This window comes from Dermacentor silvarum, chromosome 2 (assembly GCF_013339745.2).
Source record: "Dermacentor silvarum isolate Dsil-2018 chromosome 2, BIME_Dsil_1.4, whole genome shotgun sequence".
Lineage (NCBI taxonomy): Eukaryota > Metazoa > Arthropoda > Arachnida > Ixodida > Ixodidae > Dermacentor > Dermacentor silvarum.
This window is the reverse complement of record NC_051155.1, coordinates 99378374-99405150: the sequence shown is the minus strand read 5'-3', so window position 1 is coordinate 99405150 and position 26777 is coordinate 99378374. Positions and strand designations below refer to the sequence as shown.

General features: G+C 43.8%; 1 protein-coding gene across 13 annotated transcripts in view; it reads left to right on the top strand.

Annotated features, from left to right (window-relative positions):
- LOC119441640 (coiled-coil domain-containing protein AGAP005037-like) overlaps positions 1 to 26777 on the top strand; it is a 320692-nt gene that overhangs the window by 210420 nt on the left and 83495 nt on the right. For 8 of the 13 annotated variants that reach the window (XM_049661479.1, XM_049661476.1, XM_049661478.1 and 5 more), the window contains 5 exons: positions 6802 to 6912; positions 9412 to 9757; positions 13718 to 13863; positions 19756 to 19803; positions 22207 to 22281. In XM_049661479.1, coding sequence (XP_049517436.1) covers positions 6802 to 6912; positions 9412 to 9757; positions 13718 to 13863; positions 19756 to 19803; positions 22207 to 22281 — 726 coding nt within the window. The remainder of the gene's footprint in view (positions 1 to 6801; positions 6913 to 9411; positions 9758 to 13717; positions 13864 to 19755; positions 19804 to 22206; positions 22282 to 26777) is intronic. The other 5 variants (XM_049661483.1, XM_049661480.1, XM_049661482.1 and 2 more) reach the window with 3 other exon arrangements.

Genomic DNA, 26777 nt, shown 5'->3' with positions numbered 1-26777 from the left:
AAGCAGTGATTAAAAGGTGGTTAGCCTACGGACATGCTAGTTGTCCCGCTAGTTTATTTATCTAAGCATGTCCTTCCGATAGTACTGGAGTTTTGCAGCTTCAACACTACAGACTTCCTCATTTGTTGCTTCGCATTGTCAGCGTACATCAGAACTCTTAAAGCGCTGACCCGAGTGAAGCATGTATATACTTTGCTCTCCAAAAGGGTTTCAAAGGGGCTTGTTGCTGGGCGATTGGGTAGGATATACTATAAATTATTTCTCATGGCGCAAAAAACAGACGCTGTACAAAGAACACGTAACATGCTGTGTGGCGTGCATTTTTCACAAGTGTATAGTGCACTTTATACCGAATGCTTTAGACCGAAAAAAAAGAAAGAAAGAAAAACGAAGAGGGGAAGAGACGTCTATTTGTTGAAACGGTGGCACCTTTGCTGCTGCCACTCCTCATGCATTCACTTTGATATTGTTTTTCTTTTTTCAGCTCCCTATTCGTTTGCAGCAAGCACATATTGCAAATATACTGAGTGTACCCAAATGACGCGTAAACACAGCAATACACAATTCCCGCCATCCCCGACTATAGCCTTTCAAACAAATTTAGTAGAGCAGTCTTACGATCGCTAACAACTACGCAGGAAATCAATATCTAAACAGTGCCATTTGTGGGTTCGCGCATGTAAAATTGCAAGGATTAAGGTTTGCATCATCGGCGAAATCAAGTTTCTCATACTTTCTTCGGCCTTTCAAAAAGCATAGCTCGCAGTGTAATTGTTAATAATGTCGTTTAATGCACTCAGTCAAGTCAGCTGAAAGGCACATCTCGAGCTTCTATTTTTTTGCCGGCACGGGATGCTTTCTGAAACATCTGCTGATAATCTCAATATCTTTCTATCAGAAACTCGAAGCGCTTACTACTCCCATATGGTACTCCTGTACCGTGCACTTCCTTTACCAGTTTTGGTTATCTTTCACCTTATCCTTGCATATGTTTATTTACCGTTCTGTCATCTTTTTTTTTGCATAGAATTATCGTCACTCATAGTGTCTTCACACTTGTTGTACTGAAATGATGTAGTATCGAAAGCAAGTGCTTCCAACCTATCCACCTAATCCGAGTTAAGCCTAATTACTTAAAAAAAAGGAAAATGAAAGTGTTGTGCGTGTCGTGCAAGATAGGAGATATCAGTTGTGTAGTCACCTAGAACTGTCTTTTGGAGCAATGTGCCTAACGGCATCAAAGTAGAGCGCTTTTCTGTACACGCTATATGTCAGCGCAATCACAATTGTTCTGGCAGTTCATCAAGAAACCGCACTACATCACTGTTCAATCCAGCATCGCGTTTTTATTTACCTTAAACGTATAAAAGAAAATGCAGAAAAAAGGAAGGGAGAAATTAAACGAGCACGCCGTTTGCCGCTTTTCATAAAGTTAATATGCGGTGACATTCTCCTGCAAGTGACATCCTCCTGCAAGGCTTAAAACTGACTAATTGCTTTGGACAAACCTGTTATAGAACCACGCTCAGGCACACTTTTGTTGCAGTGACGGATGGGATGCCGTTCACGTAATCAGTGGGAAGCACGGCATCCTGTTTATTGTCTCACATTGAAGATTGAGTGTCCAACAGACGTGGCAGGGCTTGACAGCTTCTTCGACCCATTCGACTTATTCGGGTCGCTCTTAGCTTTTCAAGCGAGAATTTGTTTGCTGAAAGCTTGAAAGCAGGGCATTACACAAACTTGACATTCACCAATTGTCTGCTCGTGCCACTGGGAGGACCGAACACAACGACAGCCTCGACCAAATATGACACTGCTGTTGGACTCTTATGGGGTAGTTGGGGAAGAGGTCGAGCTTAATTCAGTGAGCATAGTTTTGGCTTAATTTGTACATGAGTTTGGTTGGGCTGGCTGTAGTGGTTTTGCGTCTGGATAGAGTGCATGAAAACTGCACTTGTTGCATCAAGTGATTGTGATTTGCCATTCACTTTTAAGCAGCACGAACATCGAGCTCGAAAAAAAATTGACAGGACTATAAAAAAGATTTATTACTGATTTACAAACTCTGGTTATAAACTCGCGTCCTTCGGCGTTGGGCTGCTTAAGAAAATGGAGCACCATTGGTTTGCCTGTTTCCCAACAACCCGTTGTAGCAGAGCATAACTTGTCGCCGCCTTCTATCTCATTTCCTAATTTACGGCAGTCACACAAAAGGCACAGAAAACAGGTCACGATAGAACAACATGCGAGAAAAGCTTTCATTAACAACGGTCTGAAGAGCTTCATCTTTCTTCGTAAAACAATTCAATGTATACTGGTATGGCGTGATCAAAAATGCTGGTATGTAGTACGAATGAAAATTGTACCAGTGTTCACGCCATGAACATCCAGTGTGGATGCAAAACATGAAAGTTGTTGTGTAGTTATAGACGGATTCCAGAAAAAAATATTACTGGCTCTCCCATAATCGAGAGTAGATGTAAGCATAAAATGGCTACCGGCAAAGCAGATTAGTTGGAGATGATATACTAGCCACAATCTTAAAACCGGTGTAGTGCATGTTCGCAAAGGCACACCCCACCGCACCACAACGCACCACATTGCAGCACCCCATACTGTGCACTGGTCCATATGGACGCTGCTGAACTAGAAGAAAACCGGCTGAAAGCGGCACGACAGGCAGCGAAAGGCGCTAGGGAGATAGAGCCCACTGCCCAGCTAGAAGAAGGAAAGCGCCTCAAGGAGGCGCCGTGCAGCATGGCGCCATCTCTCGAGGCACTGCAATACGTGCGCCGCGGAACTCACGGGCTGCTGGCGTTGAAAAGAGCACAGGCAACACTGTCTCAGCACCAAAAGATGACAACCAAGTGTGTGGTGCCCTGTACCTGCCTCTTGAACATCACTGTTGGAATTGACAAATAAAACTTCAGCATACTGAAGTTACAGCTTGAGTGATATTATTAACAAACATGAGGAAGAACTCGGAAGAAATATTTTTTGTAACTTGTTTGGGCTGTAACTAGCACATGTAATGTGGCCCTGTATAAAGGACTGGGGGCCAGAGACAGCATTCTCTCAACTTTTAACTGGTTGCCCTGATGATCTCGTTTTGTTCTCGCAATGATGCCCAGGTAACGGCTCTGGTTTTTGGCTCAAGGTCACTTGAAGGTCGCCGACAACGGGAGCTAAAAGCATTTCATGTTTAAAAGTGTATACAGCATCAGAAACACTGGAATACAAACTACCACACTTTTGTATGGCGTGCTGTGAATCAAACAATGTTTACATTATATCAGCAGCCTCTAAGTTCTTCGTACTGTAACTAACGATACAGCATACGTGTTCGCGTGGTCGCCTGTGCCCGTAAGCAGGGCTTTCTAAACCGACAGGACAGACACTTTAGGCAGCAGTGTGGACGGATATTTTTAGCTCTGACGTCCACCATCGGTGAGCTCCATCGTCAGTGCATCCTGCTTTTGTTGTGAAACTTGACTGAATGTATTGTCTTGTCGTGCGCCTTTCTGATATGCCTGCGCTTTCCTTTTGTCGTTATTTTGCCATCGTTCTGGCGTGCTTTTGATGTCGTGTTGTGTCCTTCCCTTATTTTTAGTTTTTTTGTGTCTGCATCATCTTTGACTCACATCGAGGAAAACGTGATTAAGCTAAGACAGTCCTAGGAGTACGTGCACTTTTCACGCACTGTATGTTGGATATAAAAACGCATACAGCATCTTGCTCATAATTCCTGCTTTGTGCACAGCGCATGAAGAGCAAATAACCGAACACGGCATGTATCAGAGTAAAGCATGCCGTAGCAATTTCCCTGCTTTGCTTTATAAAGTTTCTGTTTCTTTGTTTTTTCATCTTATTTTTTTCACAGTACAGCAGTTTATGCAAGCTATATGGGCGTATTGCGATAAAACGTAAACTGCCGCACATGAAGGATGTCCAGTGAAGCTAAAACCACGAGGCAAGTGTAAGTCATTGTCCCTTCATCCCAACAATGACAGTTTAAACAGTCTCTTCTACCTGTATCGAGTCTGTTAGCTGATCAGAGCAATTAAAGGGTTAATTTTGAATGTCGCGACACCGTCATCACTTCCTTGCGCATTAAAAGCAAGACCGTTGCTTTTAGCATTTCTGATTTATTTTTCCCCTTTTCCATCTATTTTGTACCGTCGTCCACGCTGTGATTCAAAACATGGAAAGTTTTGGCACGCTGTAGAGACGCCCTACTGCTATCCACTTAATTATATACATACTACCTCAATCTGTCGCGAAATGCGACGAATGCGAATTGCTGCCGTCAACAGAAATTTTTTATAGTGTGACAGGAATTCCGGCGAGAAGCAAAGCTTTCTAACGTTTCATCTGTCGGCGCGTCCCGAGTTGCAACACTGTATCAGCAGTGGTTCATAGTAGCAAAACAGAAAAAGGTAGCCAGTTAAGCAGCTGGCTTGGGCTGCTCTCTTTATTTTTAATATTTACACTGTTTATTTGGATCCCTCTTCATCAAATCTTTATTATACCTCAGACTTACACGGTCGTGTTACAACACGTGACAACATACGTAGCCTTGTAGTAACGACAGCACTTTAGCGACAATTAACAGGATGTGCTGTAGCTAGGACATTTTGGCCTGCGATCTCATGCTTCAATACCACAAGGGATTTCTGTGGTCAGGACAGAACATTTTCTGCTGCATTTTTACCCAAGTTGATGACAACGTAAGAATGCAGAGGCGAGTACTCCGCTGTCCAGCTCAGATAATTTGTATAAATGAGCCAGCCGATTGCATTCCCTCACTTCTATGACGTCTTGAGGCGGCGGCGAACTTTCTTCAAAGTCGACGTCCCACGAGAAATAAACTGGAGTTCAGAGGTGCAGGGGCCAAATGCAATGCTGTACTGTGGCGGAGCTCGTATTGCTTTCTTAGGTTGTCACCGAATACCACTGCCGTTCCTGCCAGGTGCCATAAGTGAGCGTGCTCGTGTGGCATGCGACTCACGCACAGCCGGCGTTTGGCAGGAACAGTATATCAGCGGGATGTGTGGAGCGGCAGTGGCATGCCGTAACTGAAATCCCTGGATAAGCTGTTTGAAGAAATCTAAGTAGCGACAACTTTGAAGCCACTGCTATCCGTCATCTACTTTCTGCAGTGTGGTACCATCTGGCCTTTAAGGCAGTCAAGAGCATATATAGAGTTTAAGCTTCTCCGTAGACATATCAATCTTGAGAAATATCGGAAAATACGTGGACAGCAGCAACAACACTGGTAGGGACATGTTGTGGCCCTTGGTCCCACCAGAATGCGTTATACACTGTAAAATTAGTTCCACCATTTGAAGTGAATAAGGGTGTATATCGGTCTATAATTCATATCCTTGCAACTTTTTTACGTGCAAAGGTGTGAATTACAGGTCGATGCACACCCTTATTCACTTTAAAGGGTGTAACTTTTTTTACAGTGTATATTGACACGTTTTCATTTTGCATGAATGTCCTCGTGGAAGAAAAAAAAAGAACGGCTGCAAGTGAACGACTACGTTGCTGCTGACACTTTACATCAGCAGTTTAGTAGACGATCACCCGCCGTGGTAGCTTAGTGTCTATGGTGTTGGGCTGCTAAGCACAATGTCGTGCGATTGAATCGCCGCCACGGCGGCCGCATTTCGAGGGGGCCGAAATGCGAAAACACCCGTGTACTTAGATTTAGGTCCACGTTAAAGAACCCCAGATGGTCGAAATTATTCCGGAGTCCCCCACTACGACGTGCCTCATAATCAGACCGTGGTTTTGGCACGTAAAACCCCATAATTTAATTTAATAAATAATTTAGTTAGTAGACGATGGCCGGTTTCTGCATTAGCCCGGTGTGCTTGCTGATTAAACTCTGTTCGATAATGTGCGCCACCAATTGGCCACTACGGTGGCTAAAAGTACGGCTGCTCATGCCTACGTCTTCACTAATCTGCAAAGCTCAATGCATTTATGGACACGCTAATCTCTATAACATTAGGGAGCTTTAGTATAGTGGAAAACAGCAAACGCAAGGATTTAGCATTAGCGTCAGCTTTGCGTGCTGAAAACTGTGCATGCGCAGAACGTAAACGTAGCCAGATTTCTTACGTACGTACGCTATTTCCGGAATACAGCGTTCAACACTAATGCAAGCAAGGCATTCCATGCGTAGGGCAAGATGGCGGTGCCTGTTGAAGTGAGAGCCGTCCACTTCGGATCTATGGAATCGTCGGCCTGCACTGTTCGGTTCATTCGTTCCCCACTAATGCTCATGTTTGCTTTAGATTTGTGTGATGATGCTTCAACAGCGGTGCACAGGTGACAAATGGACGTTGTTTTCGATATATGTTCTCGATTAGCGATGGAGTAGGCTTAACGAGAGGGTTTGCTCATGTTTGCTGTATCCGCCTCGAGATGGCGCCCAAGTGTATTTGCATTAGCGTTAGCGTCTTGCCCCGTTCCGCTATTCTAAAACACTACCTTGTACCGCGCAGTGCAGCCTTTCTTTGCGTTAGCATTACGTCGCATGCTAATGCTAACGTAAGCGTTTTCCACTATACTAAAACTCCCTATTGACAGTACCAACCTGACCTCCTTGTTCCGTCTTCTCGTTCACCCTTCTGCCCTGTGTCTCTCCTTAGCAACATTAATACGCACCCAGAGACTTCACCAACACCATTCTCGTTGTCTAAGTGTGCATATAGTATACGTAGTCATCCTCCTCTGTTATGTGTGTGTGCCTGTGTGTTGTACAAGTGAGAGCGGTGGGCGGCGCAGGCCCGCCGGGATCGGCGCCGGCCAAGCCGCAGCGGTTCTACGGACAGCCACCGCCGCCCCTGCAGGTCGCCTCTCCCCTCACCTCCCCGAGGTCCCCTCTGCCGAGGCCAGGTGCGAGCCAGTCTCTGTGTGACGCCTGCCTGCCCTGCATGTTTGCACGCGCTGCCTTCAGTATCTGTGATGCCCGGAGTCTGTACGACTGTTGTAGCCAAGTGTGCACGAATTGCGTTCGGCGTCCAAGGGCATTTTAACTTCACTGTGGTCCCTCTCTACCGGCAGTTCCGGTACTGTAGTAATGGTACGATCAGTGTTACTATTGGAACGCAAGTCATACTCCTGCAATCCTTTGTTCCTTCCTTTTCTTTCATTCCTTCTTATTTATTTTAAAAAAATTTTTTTGCAAAAGAAAAGACTGGTGGGTTAGTTGGCACTTTGTTATTGAAGTATAGCGCAAAAAGGCGCGCCGGACAGCAGAGGAGAAGACAGAGCTGTGTTGTGTTTTCGTGTGTCTTCGTCTCCTTTATTTATTTATTTATTTATTTATTTATTTATTTATTTATTTATTTATAGTATCCTCAGGGCTTACAATGAAGCATTACAGAGGGGCGGGGCTAAAGATACAGGCGTCCTGCGTGCCTTTGCACGCTATACCTCAAGTTTTCATTTGCGTATTTTCTTTTTTTCCATTATGCAATTACAGTACCACACGTAAGATGTAGCGCAGGACAAAATCTACTAGCTGTTCTGCATTGCGTAATCAGTAAGCGGACATCTAAACTATTCCGCGTCAGAAGCGGAGTCATTTGGAGTTCCAGATGTGCTCTCCCTCGCAAATCGCTCGACATAATGCTGCCTACATCAGTGATTTGACGTGAACGTGCTCATTCAGCATGACACAGCCAATGGTCAGTCCAGTGTGTTTGGGACAAAGTAACCTGCAGGCATGAAAGGGCGCCGTTATGACTCGTGTATACTGTTCGCCCATAACTTCAGTTTTACATAGTTTGGGGCGTGCTTACACTTGACAATCTATCAAACCTTCGGGTGTAGCGTGCCCTTTGCATCAGGGCGGTCTTGCAGAGGTGCCAGTTACGTCTCTATTACATTGCAGCAGGTCACGAACATTAGTTAACCTACTTAGGGCACTGCACGAAGGAAATTGTGAATGTTCAAAATTGTGCATCACCTCATGCGCGATGATGTCACAGAGCTGGTGTGAGCGGGTTGCAATGCCTGGTGCGCGAACCAAGATTGGGCACAATGTCTGTAGAGGGCGCCAAAAAACCGGCCTCTTCAGGAAATCGTCAGCGGCCTCTTGCGCCAAATGGGAAGGCGTGTATGACGGAAAAGAGGGAGAGATAATAGTGCCTCGCCACAAGCAGACAGACAAACGAAAAGTTAGATCAGCATTACTGTACTCTGGTATCAGCGTAAAGGAAATGTATAACATCTTGAGTAAATAAATTGTCAGCTTCAAGATTTTTTACCTGAACGTTCGAGTGCAACTGCCTTGCAAATTTTTACCTTCTGTGGCCATAATTTTTTAGCTCCAACAGATCATTATTTTTGCACTTTTGGCATATATGTTTATAAATCTATAGTTATCACTGATATATTTAATTTATTGTAAAGTGTAATTTAATTGTCAGTGCGACTGTAATAAAGTTTAAACACTAGTCGGTATATTTAGAAATAATCACTTTGCCACACTATTTATATATCACAATAACACAACACATGTATCATTACTCATTATTAACCCTAAAACTCATGTGCAGGCTCCACCATTTGGAGTATTCCGTGAGGAATAGGAGTATAGCGTGCTCCACAATTATTCTAGGAAACTCTAGTAAGGTGATGAAAAAATGGTCTCATTGTTAGAACATGTACCGAGAAAATATGCCACAGATCAAGGAATTTCTTAACATTTATTTGATGAAATGTTTGTTCAATGTTGTTTAAAGAAGTTAGAAAGGACGTCTGTTTGATGGATAAATTCTCGTAAGGAAATCTTGCAGGAGAACAGTTTTCGTGTTCCTACGAATTAAGTCTGCTAACGATGATTTTGGAGCGTATGAATTGCTGCTTGAAAAGAAAGAGCTTGAAAAAAACTAAACGTACAATGATTACCTTATACTGCTACTAACATACGGGGCAGGAACTTAGACATTAACAGACATCTGAGAAGAGGCTAAGCACTGCGCAACAACCTATGGAACGAAAAAGTACAGATGTAACGTTAAGGCAGGAAGACAGTGGTATGTATTAAAGAGCTGACGAAGTAGCTGATATTCTAGCTGACATTATAAAAGGAAGTGATGAAGTTAGGCACGCCACGTAATGCGTAGGGCATATAACCGGTGGTCAGAGTTACAGAATGGCTGCCAAGAGAAGGGAAGCACGTAGATGAGTTATGTGCTGTGATGAAATTAGGAATTTGGCAGAGACAACATAGGGTCAGCTGGCACATGAGAAGGATGACAATTGAAAGATCGTTGGGAGTGGCCTTCGTCCTGCAGTGGACAAAATCAGCTGCTGCTGATGATGATGACGATGATGAATTGCTGTTTGACTTACTCCCGGTTACTGGTTACGCGTGCACACGCGCAGTGCCCCCGCCGCCGCGCGCCCTGTCTCCGGACAGGGGTGGTGGCCTGCTGGCCGAAGCCGGCTACCCGCCGGTGGTGGGCGCACCTTTCCCGGCGGGCGGTGCGCCACCCGGCCCGTACCCACCGCCCACGTCCCCACGCCGCTATGACCTGGCCGGCTACCCTGCGGCCGACGACCGGGGCCGGGGTGACCCAGGATACTCGCCCGAGCGCAGGCTGGACCACACGCGCTCCTTGCCGGCAACCTTCAACTCGGCCTACGAGGAGCCCTTCTACGGCGGGGACGCCGCGGCGGCTTACGGCTCGCGCTCGGGCAGCGCCACACCCATCATCGATGAAGAAGCACGGTGAGGGGTGCACACAATTTTATGGGGAGCCTTGATTCAATAGGATATCCTGCTCGCATATGAAAGACCAAAGTGAAAGCAAAGCAATTGTAATGCGAAGGCATTATATGGCAAATGAGGCAGAAAGTCCGGCATTGCGTGACCATGCCATGGTCCGAAAAGGCTACGAACCCAGGACCATTGGTGGGAGTCGAACCCATGACCTTTGGTGGTAATTAATGCAAAGTTAATTACAATGGAGTTAATTAAGGCACTCATCGGCAACCATTGGTGTTAATTAAGACATGGCTAATTAAGGCAGTTTTAATTTAGGCACTCCAAACACGACCTTTGGTGAGAGTCGAACCCATGACCTTGCGTTGTGCGCACTTTGTGACAAGCACCGTTAGTCACGTTTCGGCGCTTCTGTTGATGTGTCGCTCGAGTCACGTGACTCCGCCAGTGGTGTCACTGGACGTCACTGCACTTCTGCTGACTTGGCCGCAATGCTTTCGCATTCATCTACGTAGGGATAACTAAGTGACCCGTTTTTGACGTGCATATATCTCAACGAAATTTGGAGGCATATTAATCGTGCTCTCCTGGACAGCTTGGTCAGATGTGCAGCAGGTGCAGGAAAGAGTTATTAGTGGCCCAAAAAATTTTCTTTTAAGATTGGCATTTATAGAGTAGCATGCCCTTCATTGACGTATACTCTGATTACCTTGGTGTTTAACTGGCTGCGGTAAGTCTGTGGAATGCCTTGCGTTGCTGTGCACAGGGTTGGGGGCTCGATTCCAGGTAGCTGAGGCTGCATTCTGATGGGGGCGAAATGCCAAGAACCTTGGGCGTTGAAAATTAATTCGAAGCCCTCCGTATGAACTTAATTTATTTCACATGTAGCTTAAAGGGTTAAAGCTTGCTAGTATGCAAAATATTACTGTCTATACAAGAAGAGTATTACTGGCGGTATTATATAGCACTTGATAGTGACACATGTCAAAGTTGCAGAGAAGCCAAAATTAATGTGGCTAATAGTTCCAAAAAGTAGCCATTGTAATACAGAATAGCCACACCTGGATTAAGCTTCTTTAAGTGGAAGCTCCAGCTCCAGGGCAACTCCATTTTCCCCATTCAAATACTACATGTAAAATGCAGAAATGTTTTTTTATGAGAGGTGACTGCTAGACAAATTAGAATAAAAGTTGCTGCAATTTGAAAGAAAAAATTAGTTTCTAGTGACTCTTGGAAGGGTTATATTGATTTCGAAGCTCGATTGTTCTTCAAGATGTGCTGAAAATCGGTAAGCATCAAGAAATACAAATTTATTAAATGAGATGAAAGACACAAGTTACGAGAGCTTCTGCTTCTCTTTGCTTCCGTGTCATGCCAGCGAGGGGCCTGCTCAGTCCAGGAGTGCTATGGTTGCTGCTGCTGTCCACCATACCAGCAGCTAGTCACGCGGGCTTAAGCTCGACAGAACAGGCTTCAACTGTTCGGGGGGTTGGGTATGCGATTAGGTGAATGAAGGCTGGGGGAGTGTCACGTGACGCTGCTAATAGCTCATCTGTTGGAGCAGCACAAAACTTCCACGAGCTGTTGGCCATGTGGTAGGTAATGGGCCAAGCTGCCCCACCTCTATTAGCCACTCTTAATTCCACGGTGTAATACCTTGGGAAGCCACTACTACACACTGTACCACTACCATGCTTTACCACCACCAACTCCCGCGTTTTCTCGTTCTGCGTGTACAGCATGCTGCTCTGTGCACTGTGCTTTGTTTGAGCACTTACCATACGAGTATGTGCACTATCGGCTGGAATACAATGATAGCGTTTGCAGCACACGCTGGATAGACATGTCACGAATGTAACCGTTCAAAACCGTAGCACATGCGCAGTTAAGTGGTTTGCGTCTTCATTAGGTTATCAGTATGGTTCTCAGCGATTGCTTGGCTCATGCTTGGTATCATGGCCTCCGAAATTTGGCAGTGCACTTGAGGCATTCATCAGTTTATGATCGTTTGAGATTGCTGATCTGTAAGCCAATAATGTCTGGGGTTCAATAATTTCTTGCAATGCTCGCCACTGGATGCCAGTGTACAAAAATTTATGTATGCCAACATAAATGGGCCAACTTGAATTCTGGCAGTGGGCTAACTTTAAGTTGGGGTGGGCTAACTTTAAATTTGTGGGTGGGCCAACTTAAATTTGGGGGCGGGCCAATGGAAGTTTCGGGGTTGGCCAACTTGGAATGGTGGGCCACCTTTTGGGTATGGGGCAATCTAAATTTAGGGTTTGGCCAACTTGAAATTTGGGGGTGGGCCAACTTAAAATTGGGAGTTGGCCAATGGAAGTTAGGGAGTGGGCCAACTTTAAATTTGGGATCCGGGCGACTTAAATTTGGGGGTGGGCCAACTTGAAATTTCTGATCCGGCTTGAGGCTTGACCAACTTAGACCTTGGAGGAGGCCCAACTAAATTTTGGGCGTGGGCCAACTTATATTTCAGGGAGGACCAACTAAAGTTTGGGGTGGGCCAATTTAAAGTTAAGGGTGGGCCAACATGAAATGTGGGGGCGATCTAACTTAAATTTGGGTGGCCAACTTAAATTTGGGTGTGTGCCAACCTAAATGTAGGGGTGGGTTAACTAAAATTTGTGAGTGGGTCAACTTGAAATTTGGGCATAGGCCAACCTAAATTTAGGTGTAATAGGCCAACCTAATCATAGGCCAACCTAATCATCATCAGCCTACACTTATGACCACGGCAGGACGAAGGCCTCTCCTTGCGATCTCCAATTACCCGTCTTGCGCTAGCTGATTCCAACTTGCGCCTGCAAATTTCCTAACTTAATCACACCACCTAGTTTTCTACCGTCCTCGACTGCATTTCCTTTCTCTTGGTATCCATTCTGTAACTCTAATGGTCCGCCGGTTATCCACCCTACGCATTACATGGCCTGCCCAGCTGAATTTTTCCCTATAAATGAAATTTGGGTGTGAGCCAACCTAAATTTGGGGCTAGGCCAACTTAAAATTTGAAGTGGGCCAACTCCAGTTTGGGTATGGGCCAACTTAAATTTGGGTGTGAGCCAACTTGAAATTTCAGGGTGGGCGAACTAATGTTTGGGTGTGGGCTGACTTAAATTTGGATGTGGGCCAACTTAACTTTGAGGGCGGGCCAATCTAAAATTTGGGGGCGGGCCAATCTAAAATTTGGGGGTTGGCCATCTTGAAATTTGGGGTGGGCCAACTTGAAATTTGAGGTGGGCCATCTGAAGTTTGGGATGGGCCAACTTGAAGTATGGGTGTGGAAAACTTGAAATTTGGGTGTGGGCGAACTCCGGTATTGGGTGTGGGCCAACCTAAATTTGGGGGTGGGCTATATTGAAATTTGGACATAGGCCAACCTAAATTTTGGAGTGGGCCAACTTCAAATTTAGATGTGGTCCCAACTAAAGTTGGGGGTAGGCCAACTTCGAATTTCAGGGTGGGCCAACGTAAAATGTGTACATGGTCGAACCTAAATTTGGGTGTAAGCCAATGTGAAATTTCGGGTGGGCCAACTTGAATCTGAGGTGGGTCAACCTAAGTTTGGGGGTGGACCAATATAAACTTGTGGGTGGGTCACCTTAAAATTTGGGGGTAAGCTAACTTATATTTGAGGGTGGGCCAACTGAAATTTGGGAGTGTGCTTACGCATACTTAGACAACTACAATGGAATTTCTGCATTCTTATTTGTGGTGTTTTTGCTACCTTGTAGAAGTCTGGTGCTCCAGTTTTGTAGCCTTTATCCGGCGCCTCCAATTCCTCCACTATTAACTGCTTAGGTCCAAGAAGCATGCAGTTATAGTTACAGATACTAGTACTAATTTTATCATTTTCTGCTTGACTTTTTACATGAAATTTAATTCAGCTCGTCTCTGATACCTGTGTAAGGCCCTTGCATGATACCCTCAAACTGCATTTTCTCTTTGCAGAATGCGTGTGGAATACATGGAACGCCAGCTTGCAAGTCTGACTGGGCTGGTACACAAGGCCCTGGCTGCAGGAAGTTCTCCACGGCAGCCGAGCCACCTGATCCCTACCAGGGACACGGACGTGGCTCCCGAGAAGGACAGGTCGGGTGAGTGGCCTTTCATTCGCTCATGAAACAAAAACCACACTGCAAGCACTTAATATGGTGAACAGCTCTGAAAAAAATTAATATTTGCAAAATTTTCAGAGACATCAATTCCTGTTTTCAAAAACATCACTTCCATATTTGTTTACACTTCATGATGTTTGTTTTATTTACATTGGTAGCTGTAGTGGTTTCTTACAACATCAATGGGTCACTAGGCTGACCTACAGGTCATGCCACAAATCTAACCACATCACAAACCCTCTCTGGCTGCTTTGAGTAACTGCGTGGAGGTTATCTGAATGTTTCATAAATGCTCATAATAGTTATAGTCTCATGTATACGCTGCCACAAAGCTGTATTCTTCGTTCAATTATGTAACCAGTATCATCATAACTTAAGCATAACGCAAGAGAAAAGCGAGTGGGTGGCCACAAGATATTAGAATTGGAAAGTGATTTAACAGAAGAGTAGGTGTGCAAATAATGTGACCATATTGCAGTTAGTTTCAAGGGCATACTAACTGTAACATGTACGTACAGTCGACCAATTCTCTAACGGTACCGTGAGAGTGTCGATTGGCCGGCCGGTCAGCGCCTTTTACAGCGCAAAGTAACGAGCTGAGCAAGAGTAGCGCATGCACACCAAGTTCACTGGAAGCCATTATCTCCAGTAAGCCGGGGAGCTTGCACCGAGGTAATCGTGCCGGGGGCTGTGTTGTGCTGGTGTAAAGAGCCTAGCAGACGAAACTTGCGCTTCCAGTGAACTTGATGCGCATGTGCTACTCTTACTGATCTCGTCGCTTTGCGCTGTTAGAAGATGCTGGCCAGTTGGCCAGTCGACGCTCATGCGGTACGGCAAGAGAATCAGTAGACTGTGCCTTGTTTTAAGATTGTCTAGAAAAATTTGTGATGAAATTCCACCGAAGGGGAACCTCTATCAGGGCTGCCAACAACAGAAACTATTTCTGTGCCTTACTTCTAGCTACACATAAGTTTACTATAGCAACAAGACAGCGAGGCAATTTGAAGCAAGAACTGCATAACTTTGTTGCAAATTCAAAGAATGGAGAGCAGCTTCTGCAGTTACCGATTGCACCAAGATTCTGCTTTGGTGGTGCTCTATGATTTATTTCTTCACCCGGGCCCTCATATATCGTATGTTTAGTGACTGCTAGATATCAAACAATGAGCAACAATTTAGAATATATGCATTCACCCAAATAACTTCCTTAATGAGTGTTCTTGGTGCCTTCACATTACTACTTTTATTTAGACAACTCTCACGCAACACTCAGAAAAGTGATTGTTTTCTCAAGTAAAGGTGGCATTGTCTACATTACACTGAATACCTTATGGCATGACAAACAGTTATTCAGAGGAAAATGCTGCCTTCTGTTCAGCAGAAACACTTTAACGGCATAATATATTGTGCAGTACTCTGAGTACATTGAGACAGCATGAATAGTTTTCTTGTGCTGCACGAAGAGAATGTTTGAGAAAGGCCATAATAAAATTTTGTTTGTAAAGGACTCATTGCTTCTTACAGCCTACTTAATGATAGCTACATTTGTTGCACTTGCTGCTGGTGTGGTGCTCTGTGTGCATAAGTTTAGAGTACCTGGGATTTACTACTCCATGTTTATTGTATTTAGCCTCCCATCCAAAATCAAGAGATCTTGTCACAAGAAAAATCTTCCTATTGCACATGCATGAAAAGGAGAAATGTATGGCTCACAATTTACCACATGCAGTGTGCTGGAGCCGTTTGTGGGAAACTACTTAGCTCACAGTGAAATTTATAGCAGTTTAAGCAAGGATGAAGTGGCCCCCCCTCCAACGAGTGCTTGGTGTAATACCAATTCTCACACAACATTTCTTGGATACGCAGGCAAAGCTGTGGAACTAAAGTATTTATGTGGCACTGCTGTCGGAAATGCCATTATTTGTGCTTGGTAAAATGTAATGGAAAAGAAAATTGTTCCATTTGCTATAGCACACTGGTGTAGCAGCCTTCGCAAAACTTTTTACCTGTCCAGATTGAAAGCAAAGAGTCATGGTTCATGCTACACAGAGCTGTCCCGCGAGGATTTCCCAATTCGTACTACAGAAAGAGCCCAGTGTGTACTACTTCACATAGATTAGTCTTTTTCAAATTTCAATGCACCGAAAAATTTGAATAATGTGGTTTTGTTGGTAATGAATGTTTACTGTATTCCAGAAGCTTCACTCCCATAGCATTGCCTTTATAATCAGCATGTGCACACCACGCACTGCACACACCACGCACAGCACACACCACGCACAGCACACACTACGCACTGCGCACACCACGCACCGCGCACACCATTCACTGCTCATAAAGGCTTTCCGCACTTGGCGCATATGTTTGTGCAGTAAGATTTTATCACTCCAGCGCCACCTGAAAAGTATGCTTTAAAGGGTCTGACCCTGAGTTTTTTGATACGGCTTCATGGTGAAAAAACTGTGCAAGCCAAACGGAACAAGAAAGACCAGACAGTCTTTCTTATACCGTTTGTGTCACATTGTTTTTTCGCCTTGAAAAGTATGTGTGCTATCAACAGTGACATTCCATTCACATTTTGCATGAGAACCTCCAGGGTTTCTTTATTTTTTTTTTTTTGTGCACAATCTTATGCATGCTGCAACGTTTGAGGATTGTTTCACCTTTCAACAGCCCATTGTTGGCTGGGTGCACTCGCACTGAACATCATTTTTTCAGTACAATCTGTAAACCGGACAACTAGTACTTACCATCTTAGATGTCAGACAGGCAAACGTCATTGTGATGTCTTGTTATTTTAAGCATGTTAAGGATGATGTGGCAATTATGGTGTTGAGGCTACGATCTTACAATGCAAATCATGATCTTGCTATTGTTGCAGCTAGGGTGTGATACCACATACTTGTTTTTATGCAACAAAGTATAGCAGCACATTAGTATTCCTGAAAAGCATAGGCGTCGGCAGGATTGTGTCTTGGGGGGGGGGGGGGGCAAACTCATTGCATCGCGGCGAGGGGGGGAGTGGGAGTGCTGGTATGGGTGGGGGGGGGGGGGCATCTTAATGGGGGAAACACAGTCTTATACTCTGATGTGCCACGATCTTTTTATCTATACTCGGTGCCTTGTCAATAGGGTTGGTCATGGCTGTTATGCATATCTATAGCTTGCATATTTGGCAGAAAAGCAGCTTTGTTGCAGTGCCGCATCATGTTTAGCCACTGAACGCTGCTAAAAATGAGCAACCATATACTACCTATTGCTGTTTGATACAAAGATAGATGTTTCGTCCAGTTGAAAACCGAGTCATGTCCGTATATGCATTTGTACATGACATACAGTGGTCGTGACTGTATTTATGTGTGCATTTGTTTTGCTTGTTTTTATTATCATGCATATATATGCCTAATGTGTTTGTGGAACAGTTCTGTGCTATTCAGTTTAGAAGTAGCTGTACCTTCAGAAGCTTCAAGAAAATTTTTTGATGACTATTGAATGCCACCTTTTCTATTACTAGTTTGAATAAGCTTATATCTATTTTATGTGGGAAGTTTTGTGATTCAGTAGTTTCCAAAAAAATGCTTTGGATCACAGTGTTGCGCTGGTGTGGAACTAGTACTTATCAGAGGCGCTTCTCTGAAGATACGTGAAAAACCGTAAGTGCCAATTATTAAGTGATGTTTACGGATCACCCCTGAAAATTAATCTACCTGTTCCACACATAGGTAAATGCTGCAACAAGTGTTCATTGCACACTAATAAAGGGGCCTTTCAATACTTCTTAGCAAATATATCCCTCACGCGTGATGGGGCATCATGTTAATAATGTGCTTCCACAATAATATTGCAGAAGTGCTCTGTGTCAAGTGTAACAAAGAGCAAGATATTCTCCTGCAATCTTGTTTTCTTCAATTTTGTGTTCATATGCTGTAAACTTTGATGCACTACCACAGAACTACGCTGGCATGAAAATTCAATATTTAGAATAATTGCTTGAATTATATGCTATTGGATATTCGCTGCACTTCAATGTTTAGCATACAAAATTTTATAAGTATTGAAAATGCTCAAATATAATTTGAAACATGTACATTATATAGTTTCAGGGAGGAAGTTGCATTACCAGTAACACAGCTCATGTCGAAGATAAGTGAAACACGAAGAATTCTGTAACATTCGCCGACCGATGTTTTTCTCTTGCACCTCTTAAATTATTCCAACATCCCTATGGCATCACTGCTTTCTCTATTGAACTAATGTATACCGGCGAACGAAGTTTCTAACACCACACGCATACGAATATCTCGCTAGATTTCCCGGACGTGATCCGCATACATGAGGTTGACAGAATGGTGGCCATAAATGAAGTTGACGCCATTGAGGTTGACCCCTTGTACGCTTGTTTTTGTTGGCCAGCTTTTGTTTTCTTTTTTTTGGCATTCCAAAAGCTGTACGACCGCTGGGAATAGAACGGTTTCAACTCGGCACCCAACCATACCTAACTTTGGTCGCTGAGGCCTGGCGCGTGAAGTAGCACTTCTTAATTAGGCCTTACAGCCAATGCAACATTGCCGTAACAATTCGGCGCTGGCCTGCGTAGTTGCGGGAGGCAAAATTGTCGCGAGAAGTTTGTCGCTCATTGAGTGGCTCATCGGTGATCGGGTCCAAGATTACACGCGTGACTAAAAGCTGCAGAAGTTAGGGTCCGCGGGCGACCAGCTGACAATTAGAGAAAGCATGATTACCAAGTTTGTCTGTGCGGCCACTGGATGGAAACAGAGCCTAAGCTGCCTGTGTCACATAGTAAAGATCGCACTTCATGGCATCGCGATGGGTGAAATGCTATCGCGGCTTTGAGAAACGCAAAATTTCAAGTAGGCTGAACACAGATCAAAAGTCTCTAACTTACTTTCTGTTCTGCTGGCATTCTAAAAAATGTTGAAAAACTGGAGCTTTTGCACAAAAATATCTAAATAACAGCACTTGTCAAAAAAGAAAAAAAAAAAGAGAAAGACTGATTTCGTAGAAGAAACTGACTGGTTCCATTTTTGCAAGGACCTTGTTTTTTTCGCAAGTTTTGACTATAGTATCAACAATTTACGTAAATCACACATCTATTTGCTTCGAAATTATTCGAGACTGCTTCTATTCACTTTGACTTTGCTTCGAACGAAAAAAAAAAAAAAATATATATATATATATGTGCAAGCCTACACAGTACACAAATGGTCAACCAACTTTCATCTGACCATGCTGCACATTTTCATTTCACTCTTTACAAGGTGTCGCACACCTGTATGCGGCCAGAAGAAGGCATACTACAATGTTCCCTTTTTTTTATATAGCATTAGCTTAATTTGTTTGTCACAATTTTGCTCCCTGAATGTAAACTTTGTTCTTTCTGGGCCTGCACTGATCAGTTTTCGCCACTAAAAGTATTGGGCTAAGAGCCTTATTTAGTCATTGAGCCTGACAAATAACTATTGTATGCAATCAATATCTTGTGAATTAAATAAATGTGTTGGTTATTTGATAGAGCAGCAGGATAGCATGAGTAACCTCCAGAGAAATACTGCAATTTCTTTACTGCATGTACCAGTGAACAACATTTCATTCAGGTTCTTATGAGAGTATTATGTAATAGTTATGATACTTTATTTATGATGTCCACAAAATTTTGCAAGGCCTCTTTGATTGTGCATTGAACTGGTGGTGTTCGAAGGTTTTGTTTGCAGCGCTGTTGTGCTCGATACTTTAATCGATGTCGCATAAGTTTGAAAATGTGTTAAGCGAAATGGCTGACCCGGTAAAGTTCGCAGCTGCAAAAGCTACAGAGCCAAGGGATCGCTACTTCGGTTGTGTTCGTCTTTTCAGATGACGTTCGGCTGCCAGAATATGATGTGCAGAAGCACCCCTTCAAAGGTACAGGCTTGCGAAAGCAGCCGCCTTTGCGAGGCCCTTTTTTGCCCCCCTTGTCCATGCTTCTACATTTTTGAAGCTTTTTAGCTGCATGAGATGAGTCATTTTTGTCCTGTGCCAACCCTATTACATACCTGTAAGTGGCACGGTGTTTTTATCCCCACGGCCATGTTACCTTTTTGCTGCACAACTATTTTTGTCAGTCGACACCAATGGCAGTTTGGAGTGAGATTTAACCCCTGACTACTAAAGCTATGCTGGCCTGCATTGTAAGTCATTGGTGCTCTTCAAGAAAAAACATGATTAAATGGCATGATTGATAACCCTGCATGTCAAAACTTAATAAAAGCATCTTGTGACATCCAGCAAGGCCCCACTCCCATCAACTCTGGTATAACGGTGATCAATACTCTTTGAGGTTGTGTTTAATTTTTTTCCACGAAAATTCTCTGGGTATGAAATGCTCCCAACAATCATGTTGAGCAAGAGTACCACTGGATTAACATGGCAATGCTGAGAGAGTAAGACAACAGAGACAGTTTTGATATTGTAGCAACAAGCAAGTTTTGTGCTCATAACAGTAATGCCATTTCTCCGAGTGGCACATTGTCGTGAAGGTATGAGTCATGCTGGATGCAGTCACTTCAGTGGTTGCTCTTTCATCCGAGTGAATGGTATGAGATTGAATTGAATTGAATTATTTAACAAACAAGTGCACATTGCAGTTAAACAGTACCAGACATTGCCCAATGCAAGTAAGCCAGGACAAAAATTTATTTTCCACCAGGTACATTGTCAATGAAAGCATATTTAAGCATACAGTTGAACCTCGTTATAACAAAGTCACATCTAACACAAAATTACCTTCACTATATCCAATATTTGTTACAAGCATACATGCTGATATCAGTAAATATGCATATATTATGATCAGGTCTATCTGAAAGTATTGCAAGCGTGATGCCTCTGATGTAACAGCAAAGGCACTCCTCTCGATTATCATAGCGCATTGGCAGCTTTGTGTGCCAAAATGTGTCATGCGAACAACGCTCAATTACAAATGCACTTCGCACCATCGTTAGTATGCAACAGCAACAGTGCAATCAGTGTGATCACATGGGATCGGATGGCACATTTGCTTGTGGGCTGTGGGCCAGCCAAGCTGTGTCATTGGCTAAAATGCACATGTGCGTCTAGTATGTGCCATTTCAAATTGCTCTTGCTGAGTATGCAATATTTTTGCTGCCAAAATACTTAAATTGAGCTGCTCAGCAAATAAAAAATGACTTCACTGTAACCAATATATATAGTATCTGATTTTGCATTTTTGGTTTCGTTATAACAGTAGAAGACTCATTCAAATTGAGCCGGTCAAGAAAATTTTACATTTGTTTCAATATATCTGATGATTTGTTATACATATCCGTGTTCATTATATCGAGGTTTGACTGTAGTTTGTTGTTGCCCCTTGCGGTTTAGGAAGCATACATTATTTTGACTGAAGTGAATGCAGCTTTAAGTAGTTTGTCAGTTTGAAGGCTACCGTCTTGCTCTGTGCCATGCAAGCTGTTGTGTTTAAAGCATTGCAGGGTTGAACTCCGCAGAGGTTGCAAACTTAGGCTGAGATGTCTTGCATTCTTCTTACCCCTTGTAGTGCCACCGCCTTGCTTCCTTGTGCAAATTCAAATTCTTGCAATTGCATCCTGTGACACCGGTTGACAGATTCGTGAAGACTTTCTGATCAGTGGGTATCTGTGGGCAAGCTTTCTGTGTTACTGAAGACTTGGAATCGTCGCTTGCACAGTGCAATGCCCAATTTGGCCTCAAGGTTGAGGCATGCCCCCCGAACCCAGTTAGTCTAATGGGACACTAAAGAGGAATATTGAGCTCCATTGGTAGACTACAACACTTGACCACTAAGCAGGTCAAGGTAATCTTATCTCGTGTGGAGAAATGGAAAGGCCAGAAAAGCTGAAAAAGAAAAAGAAAGTTGGTTGGCGACACTACCTTATAAAACTACTGCATGCTCTCTGCCGCACGGTGGCCTTTGATAGTGTCGGCTGAGGCCTAAGACTTAAACTTGACAATTTTTAAATGTTTCCCTGCATGCAAATGACCAAAATAAAATAGGAATAAATAAGCACTATGAAATATTTAGAGTCGCGGTGACGTTATCACGTCAGAGGCGTGAGATAAAAATATTGGGTAGTTTAGCCTGTAATTTTTCTGCTTATAATTGACATTCTCATGCAGTAAGGAAGTCTTTGATAAGAGAATTTTGAAAGAATTCTTTACACACGTCTAAAGTAATTCAACTTGCTTCCCTTTAGTGTCCCGTTAAGCGGTCCGGGGGCCGGGCTCACCCGACATTCTTTTTCCTTCTCTCTGCCCGCACTCTCTTTCTAGAGGAGAAGTCAGTGTCATTCTCAGACGAGACCCTGGATTGCCACAAACAAAGGCAGCACTCGCCACAGCCAGCAGGTGATTGTCCCTCTGCACTCTTCGCCTGGTCACGGCTGCAATGCTCAGTCCATCCTCGCGCGCGCATTCGTGCTGAGTGTACGCTACGAAAGTATGCCAGTGCTGAAGCGTGTAGTCTGTATCTTCAGAACAGCCTTTGCATACTACTGTGGCCGTGTAGATATCATATGCTTGGCTTGGTACCCATTTTGGGGTTATTCTGATGACTGCAGTTATGTTGTGGCTGTCCTTCTCTGGAGATTGTGAGTCGTCTTTCGTAGCGTATTCGTTTCTCTTCTGTTACTCAGTGTTGGGCCCAGGTATCAATTTTTTTCTGTTCTCCTTGTTAAAAGTGTGTTCATTAGTGATGAACCACTTTCTTCGCCTCCTTTTTGCTTGTTTGAAAAAATGAATCCCTCTGCCCATTTGTGCCTTGTTTGCTACAGCCATATTTTCCTTGATACGTTTTGCGTTACACTTGGTTCAGTGTGATGACATTTATTTTTTTACAAGAAATTCTTTCTGTGTAGGTAATAAAATGCATGCGAATTGTGAGCCTCACCAAAAAATTTTGAGACCATTTGTGTAGTTTCTTGGTGAGTATGGTGGACTGTATATTTCACTGATTGGCCGTAGAGTTCAGAGATTTTTGTTAAGCTCCCTACAGATGATGAACATTCTTTACCTTTCACTTTTGATAAGACAAACAGATGACCAAGTTGTTTTTATGTTTGTGTTAGAGGGAGTTTACTTATATATGTGCAATAGAAAAGACTTGAAAACTTAAGCTGAATGTTTGGTCTTTTACTACTTGAAGGATGTTCCTGGAAGGCTCTATTGCAGGAAAACTATATGACAATAAGTTGTACAAATTAATGTGACATGAAATTGGCCCTTGCAGATCCCATAGTAGGAAGACACCAAGAGCCACTAAATACACACCTGCAATGTAACTTTAGTTGCACAAGACTGTGTTATACCTTATAGAAAACATATCATGCAAGAAGAATTGCTTCTTAGGTTTGATAATAAATGCTAAAATACATGCTTGCCACTAAAATGTAAGGCACCCCAAAGGCTAGAAACACTGATAGTGACATGTCAATATCAATGTTTGTCTGTGTCTCTTTAGCAGCAATTATGTACTTCTTTGAGCAACACTCTTCACTGAACATGAATGAATAATTTTCACTGTGAATTATTGTTACATCACTGGGCGTTCATTCACTGATGTTAGAGATCAATTTTGTGCCTTCATGCTGACCTTTTGTTAGCAATGAATTAACATATGACCATGCAATTATTGACAGATAAGGTGTGGGTTTGCTTGTGAGTCTAAGTGCAGTCGGCTCTTTATTTTTATGCATGCCAAAACATCAAGAGCATGCTTATGAGTTGCTTGCAAGCATGGCACAGGCTCGCATCACAAAAGTTTGATTGCTCTAGGGATATGCTGCATGTGTATCCTGAAACCAACGATTTGGTGCTGTACTATACATATTCTCTGCAAGAACAGTACTCCTCACGAAGGCTGTCATTTATCTATCTAATGGTGCATAGACTCATATAATAGCCATACTTTTTTCGTTCAAGTTTTTCAGTGGAAACATAAGTCCTCATGCAGCTATGCACTGATGAAAATGTACAGTTTCATATTTCTCAACAATGGTTTTATGACAAAAGCTAACACATCTTTCTTTCCGAAACAGATTGTCATTGAGACTTGTATAATGTAGGTGGACACAAATAGCAAGAACATACCAACGCACAACTACGACTGAAATTTGACACTTCTAAGCATGGTTTGCCACTTTTGCAGCAAGAAGCCGCTTCATGCCTTATGAATCTTTCGATGCAGCTTATGCAGTAGTGAAACATCTATATACCTTTCTGACTTCTTTGTGCGATGCCAGAGAAAAATGTTGAAAGTGCATGATTCTTTACAGTATGTTTCAGCAGTGCAGTGCCTCCTCTATATTTTCAATGCCAGTGCAATTGCTCGCTCCGCAATGGTAGCCGCTGGTCCACCTTAGTTCAGTGAGTTGCTGCGATGTGACGCTGCCCAGAGGGTACGACTGCTTGCGTCATGCCTGCGTCTGAGCCACTGAGCGCGCGCCGCTGCCGTTCCGGAGGGGATGCGGAAGACGCTTCACGCGTCTGTCAGGATTACTCTTCCTCCGACTTCCATTGTGAGGCGCCACCCAGAGGGTACTCTCCCCCACCACCGTAAAGCAGGTGCGAGCGCTAGCTGATGGGAGAGAGTAGGAAAGGGTAATCAGAGAGGGTGGGGAACCGTTGGATTGGCTGCATCTGGCTGGCATTGAAAAAATAGAGGAGGTGCTGACCAGTGCCATGATCTGTGGGTCTGAAGGATGCCATCGAAACGGATCTGCTGCTTGATTGTCATGTTAAAATTCAAGAACATTTAAATAAACATGCTATTGTTACAAAAACCATATGCATAATCTCAATGCTAGAAATATGCTTTCTTCAGCAACCTTCTTCTATGATGGCCAGGTTCACCTATCATGCAATCAGATTCACTGGAATGGTGAACCACGCAAGGCAGGCAGAAGATATACGTATGTTTGTGAACGGAGGCTAGCTCTATTTTTAAAAAACTTCTAGTTACATTCCGACTTTGATATTTTCACTCATACTAATTAGGGGCTTGCATTCATCTAACCTTAATCCTAAAACATTGAACACAATGCAAGTCAGTTCTCAGTGACAACAATAACGTCCTATGGATATCCTATGGACATCCATTGCCGGGACATGAATATTCTAGGGATGTCAAATACTACCAGCAAACGTCTCTCACATGATCGTTTGGCCGCACTTTCCTCCCGCAGACTACGTCCCCGAGGAAAGTTATGGGAGCATTTTATGGACTTATGTCAGTGCTTTTGCAGATTGCTTGCTATAATGTGTATTTCAGTCGCAGAACACACTGTATATGGGCAGAATGCCCACACATCAAGAACAAACGTTGTGTGCACACTTTATGCGCGCACGCACGTGCGCTGAAGTGTAGCATATCCTCATTCTTGTAGGCCTTTTGCCAAGCGCAAGTGCCTTATGAACTAATTGAAGTTTTCAAAGTAAATTGCATCAGAAAATTTGTAAAGTACGACGTACACATGAGCTGCAGACATGATAGCTTCAGATTCTTGTTCAAACAAGCGAGAAAACTTAATTTTGTTGCGAAGTAACTCAAAGCGAAAGTCTCAATCGGAGGGTAAATATTCACCTAGCTGCATGCCGGGAAAGGTCCACGTGGGATAACCTTGGAACATCCGTGGTAGTATATCCGAAACAGGTCTACGTGCGATGCCCTTGGGACATCCGTGGCAGGATATCCGAAATTGGACGTCCGGCGGATGTTCTATTTGTCTCCAAAATGGTGCATGAACATTGGGACATGATTCGGATCTCCTGTGGTCAAACTTGTTATTGTCTTATTGTACTTATTCTGTAGCGGAACTTCAATTGTATTACATGTGTTTCAAGGAGCAGTGGAGGCACTCATATACACGACAGCCTACCGATTTTTAGGACGCCCAATTTTTCTGAACCTGCTCAATTATACGGAATCCTCAATGGCATTGCCGCATTTTCCGTAGAATCAAAGTATAATTGTGATCGAAATTTTGGACACTATGCATTGTCTAGCTCGATCGACTCTTCGGACATGATCCGCGTGCGCGACATCACTAACATGGCGGACGACAACAAAGTTGCCATCATTCGGGTTGTTGCCAAATCCCATACCCTCACTTTCGTTGACGGGTGATTTCTTGGCTTTCAGAGTGTCACACAATCACTTTTTTCGTCATTACCGCAGCCAGACCGCAACTACCGCCGAACTCTGACGAAACCGGCACTGGTTAGGCCTAGCGGAGATAGGCAAATTGGCTGTCAGAACAAGCATTCCCTGCTGGTTGACAATTTAGCAGGCAATAAGCCTTTGCAGAAAGCTCGCCTTCAATGTGTTAGCAGCAGCAGGCATGTTAATTCAACGATCGGGTGTGAAATCCGTGCATTGTCTTAACTGACGGCCACACAAGCGAAGATCTTGTCTGCAGGCGATCCACCAGCAACTGCCACGAACACCTAGCATGTTTGTGCCTGGGTGGAACGGCGCAAACTCGCGCATAGGCAGAAAGCTTCAAACTGGAATAACGTAATGCAGCCTAAACTGACAGCAGTGTGCAGTCGCGCTTCTGCAATTCCACCTACGCGTGACTCACTTTGGGATGCGCAGTGGGCGAGCCCAATGTGCCCGGAGACCAGGGGCGGTATTCTGTAAGAGTCTACCTAGTGGACTGTCCATTTCGGCTGTCGTTGATTGGCTGCTACTTGATGTACAGGAAGGTGCCAGCCAGTCTCCTTCCTGCACGTCAAGCAGCAGCCAATCAGCGAACAGCCGAGATGGACAGTCCTCTAGGTAGACTCTTACAGAATATGGCGACCCTGGACTATCGTGGTATTACTTCAAAGAAGCACCACATAGA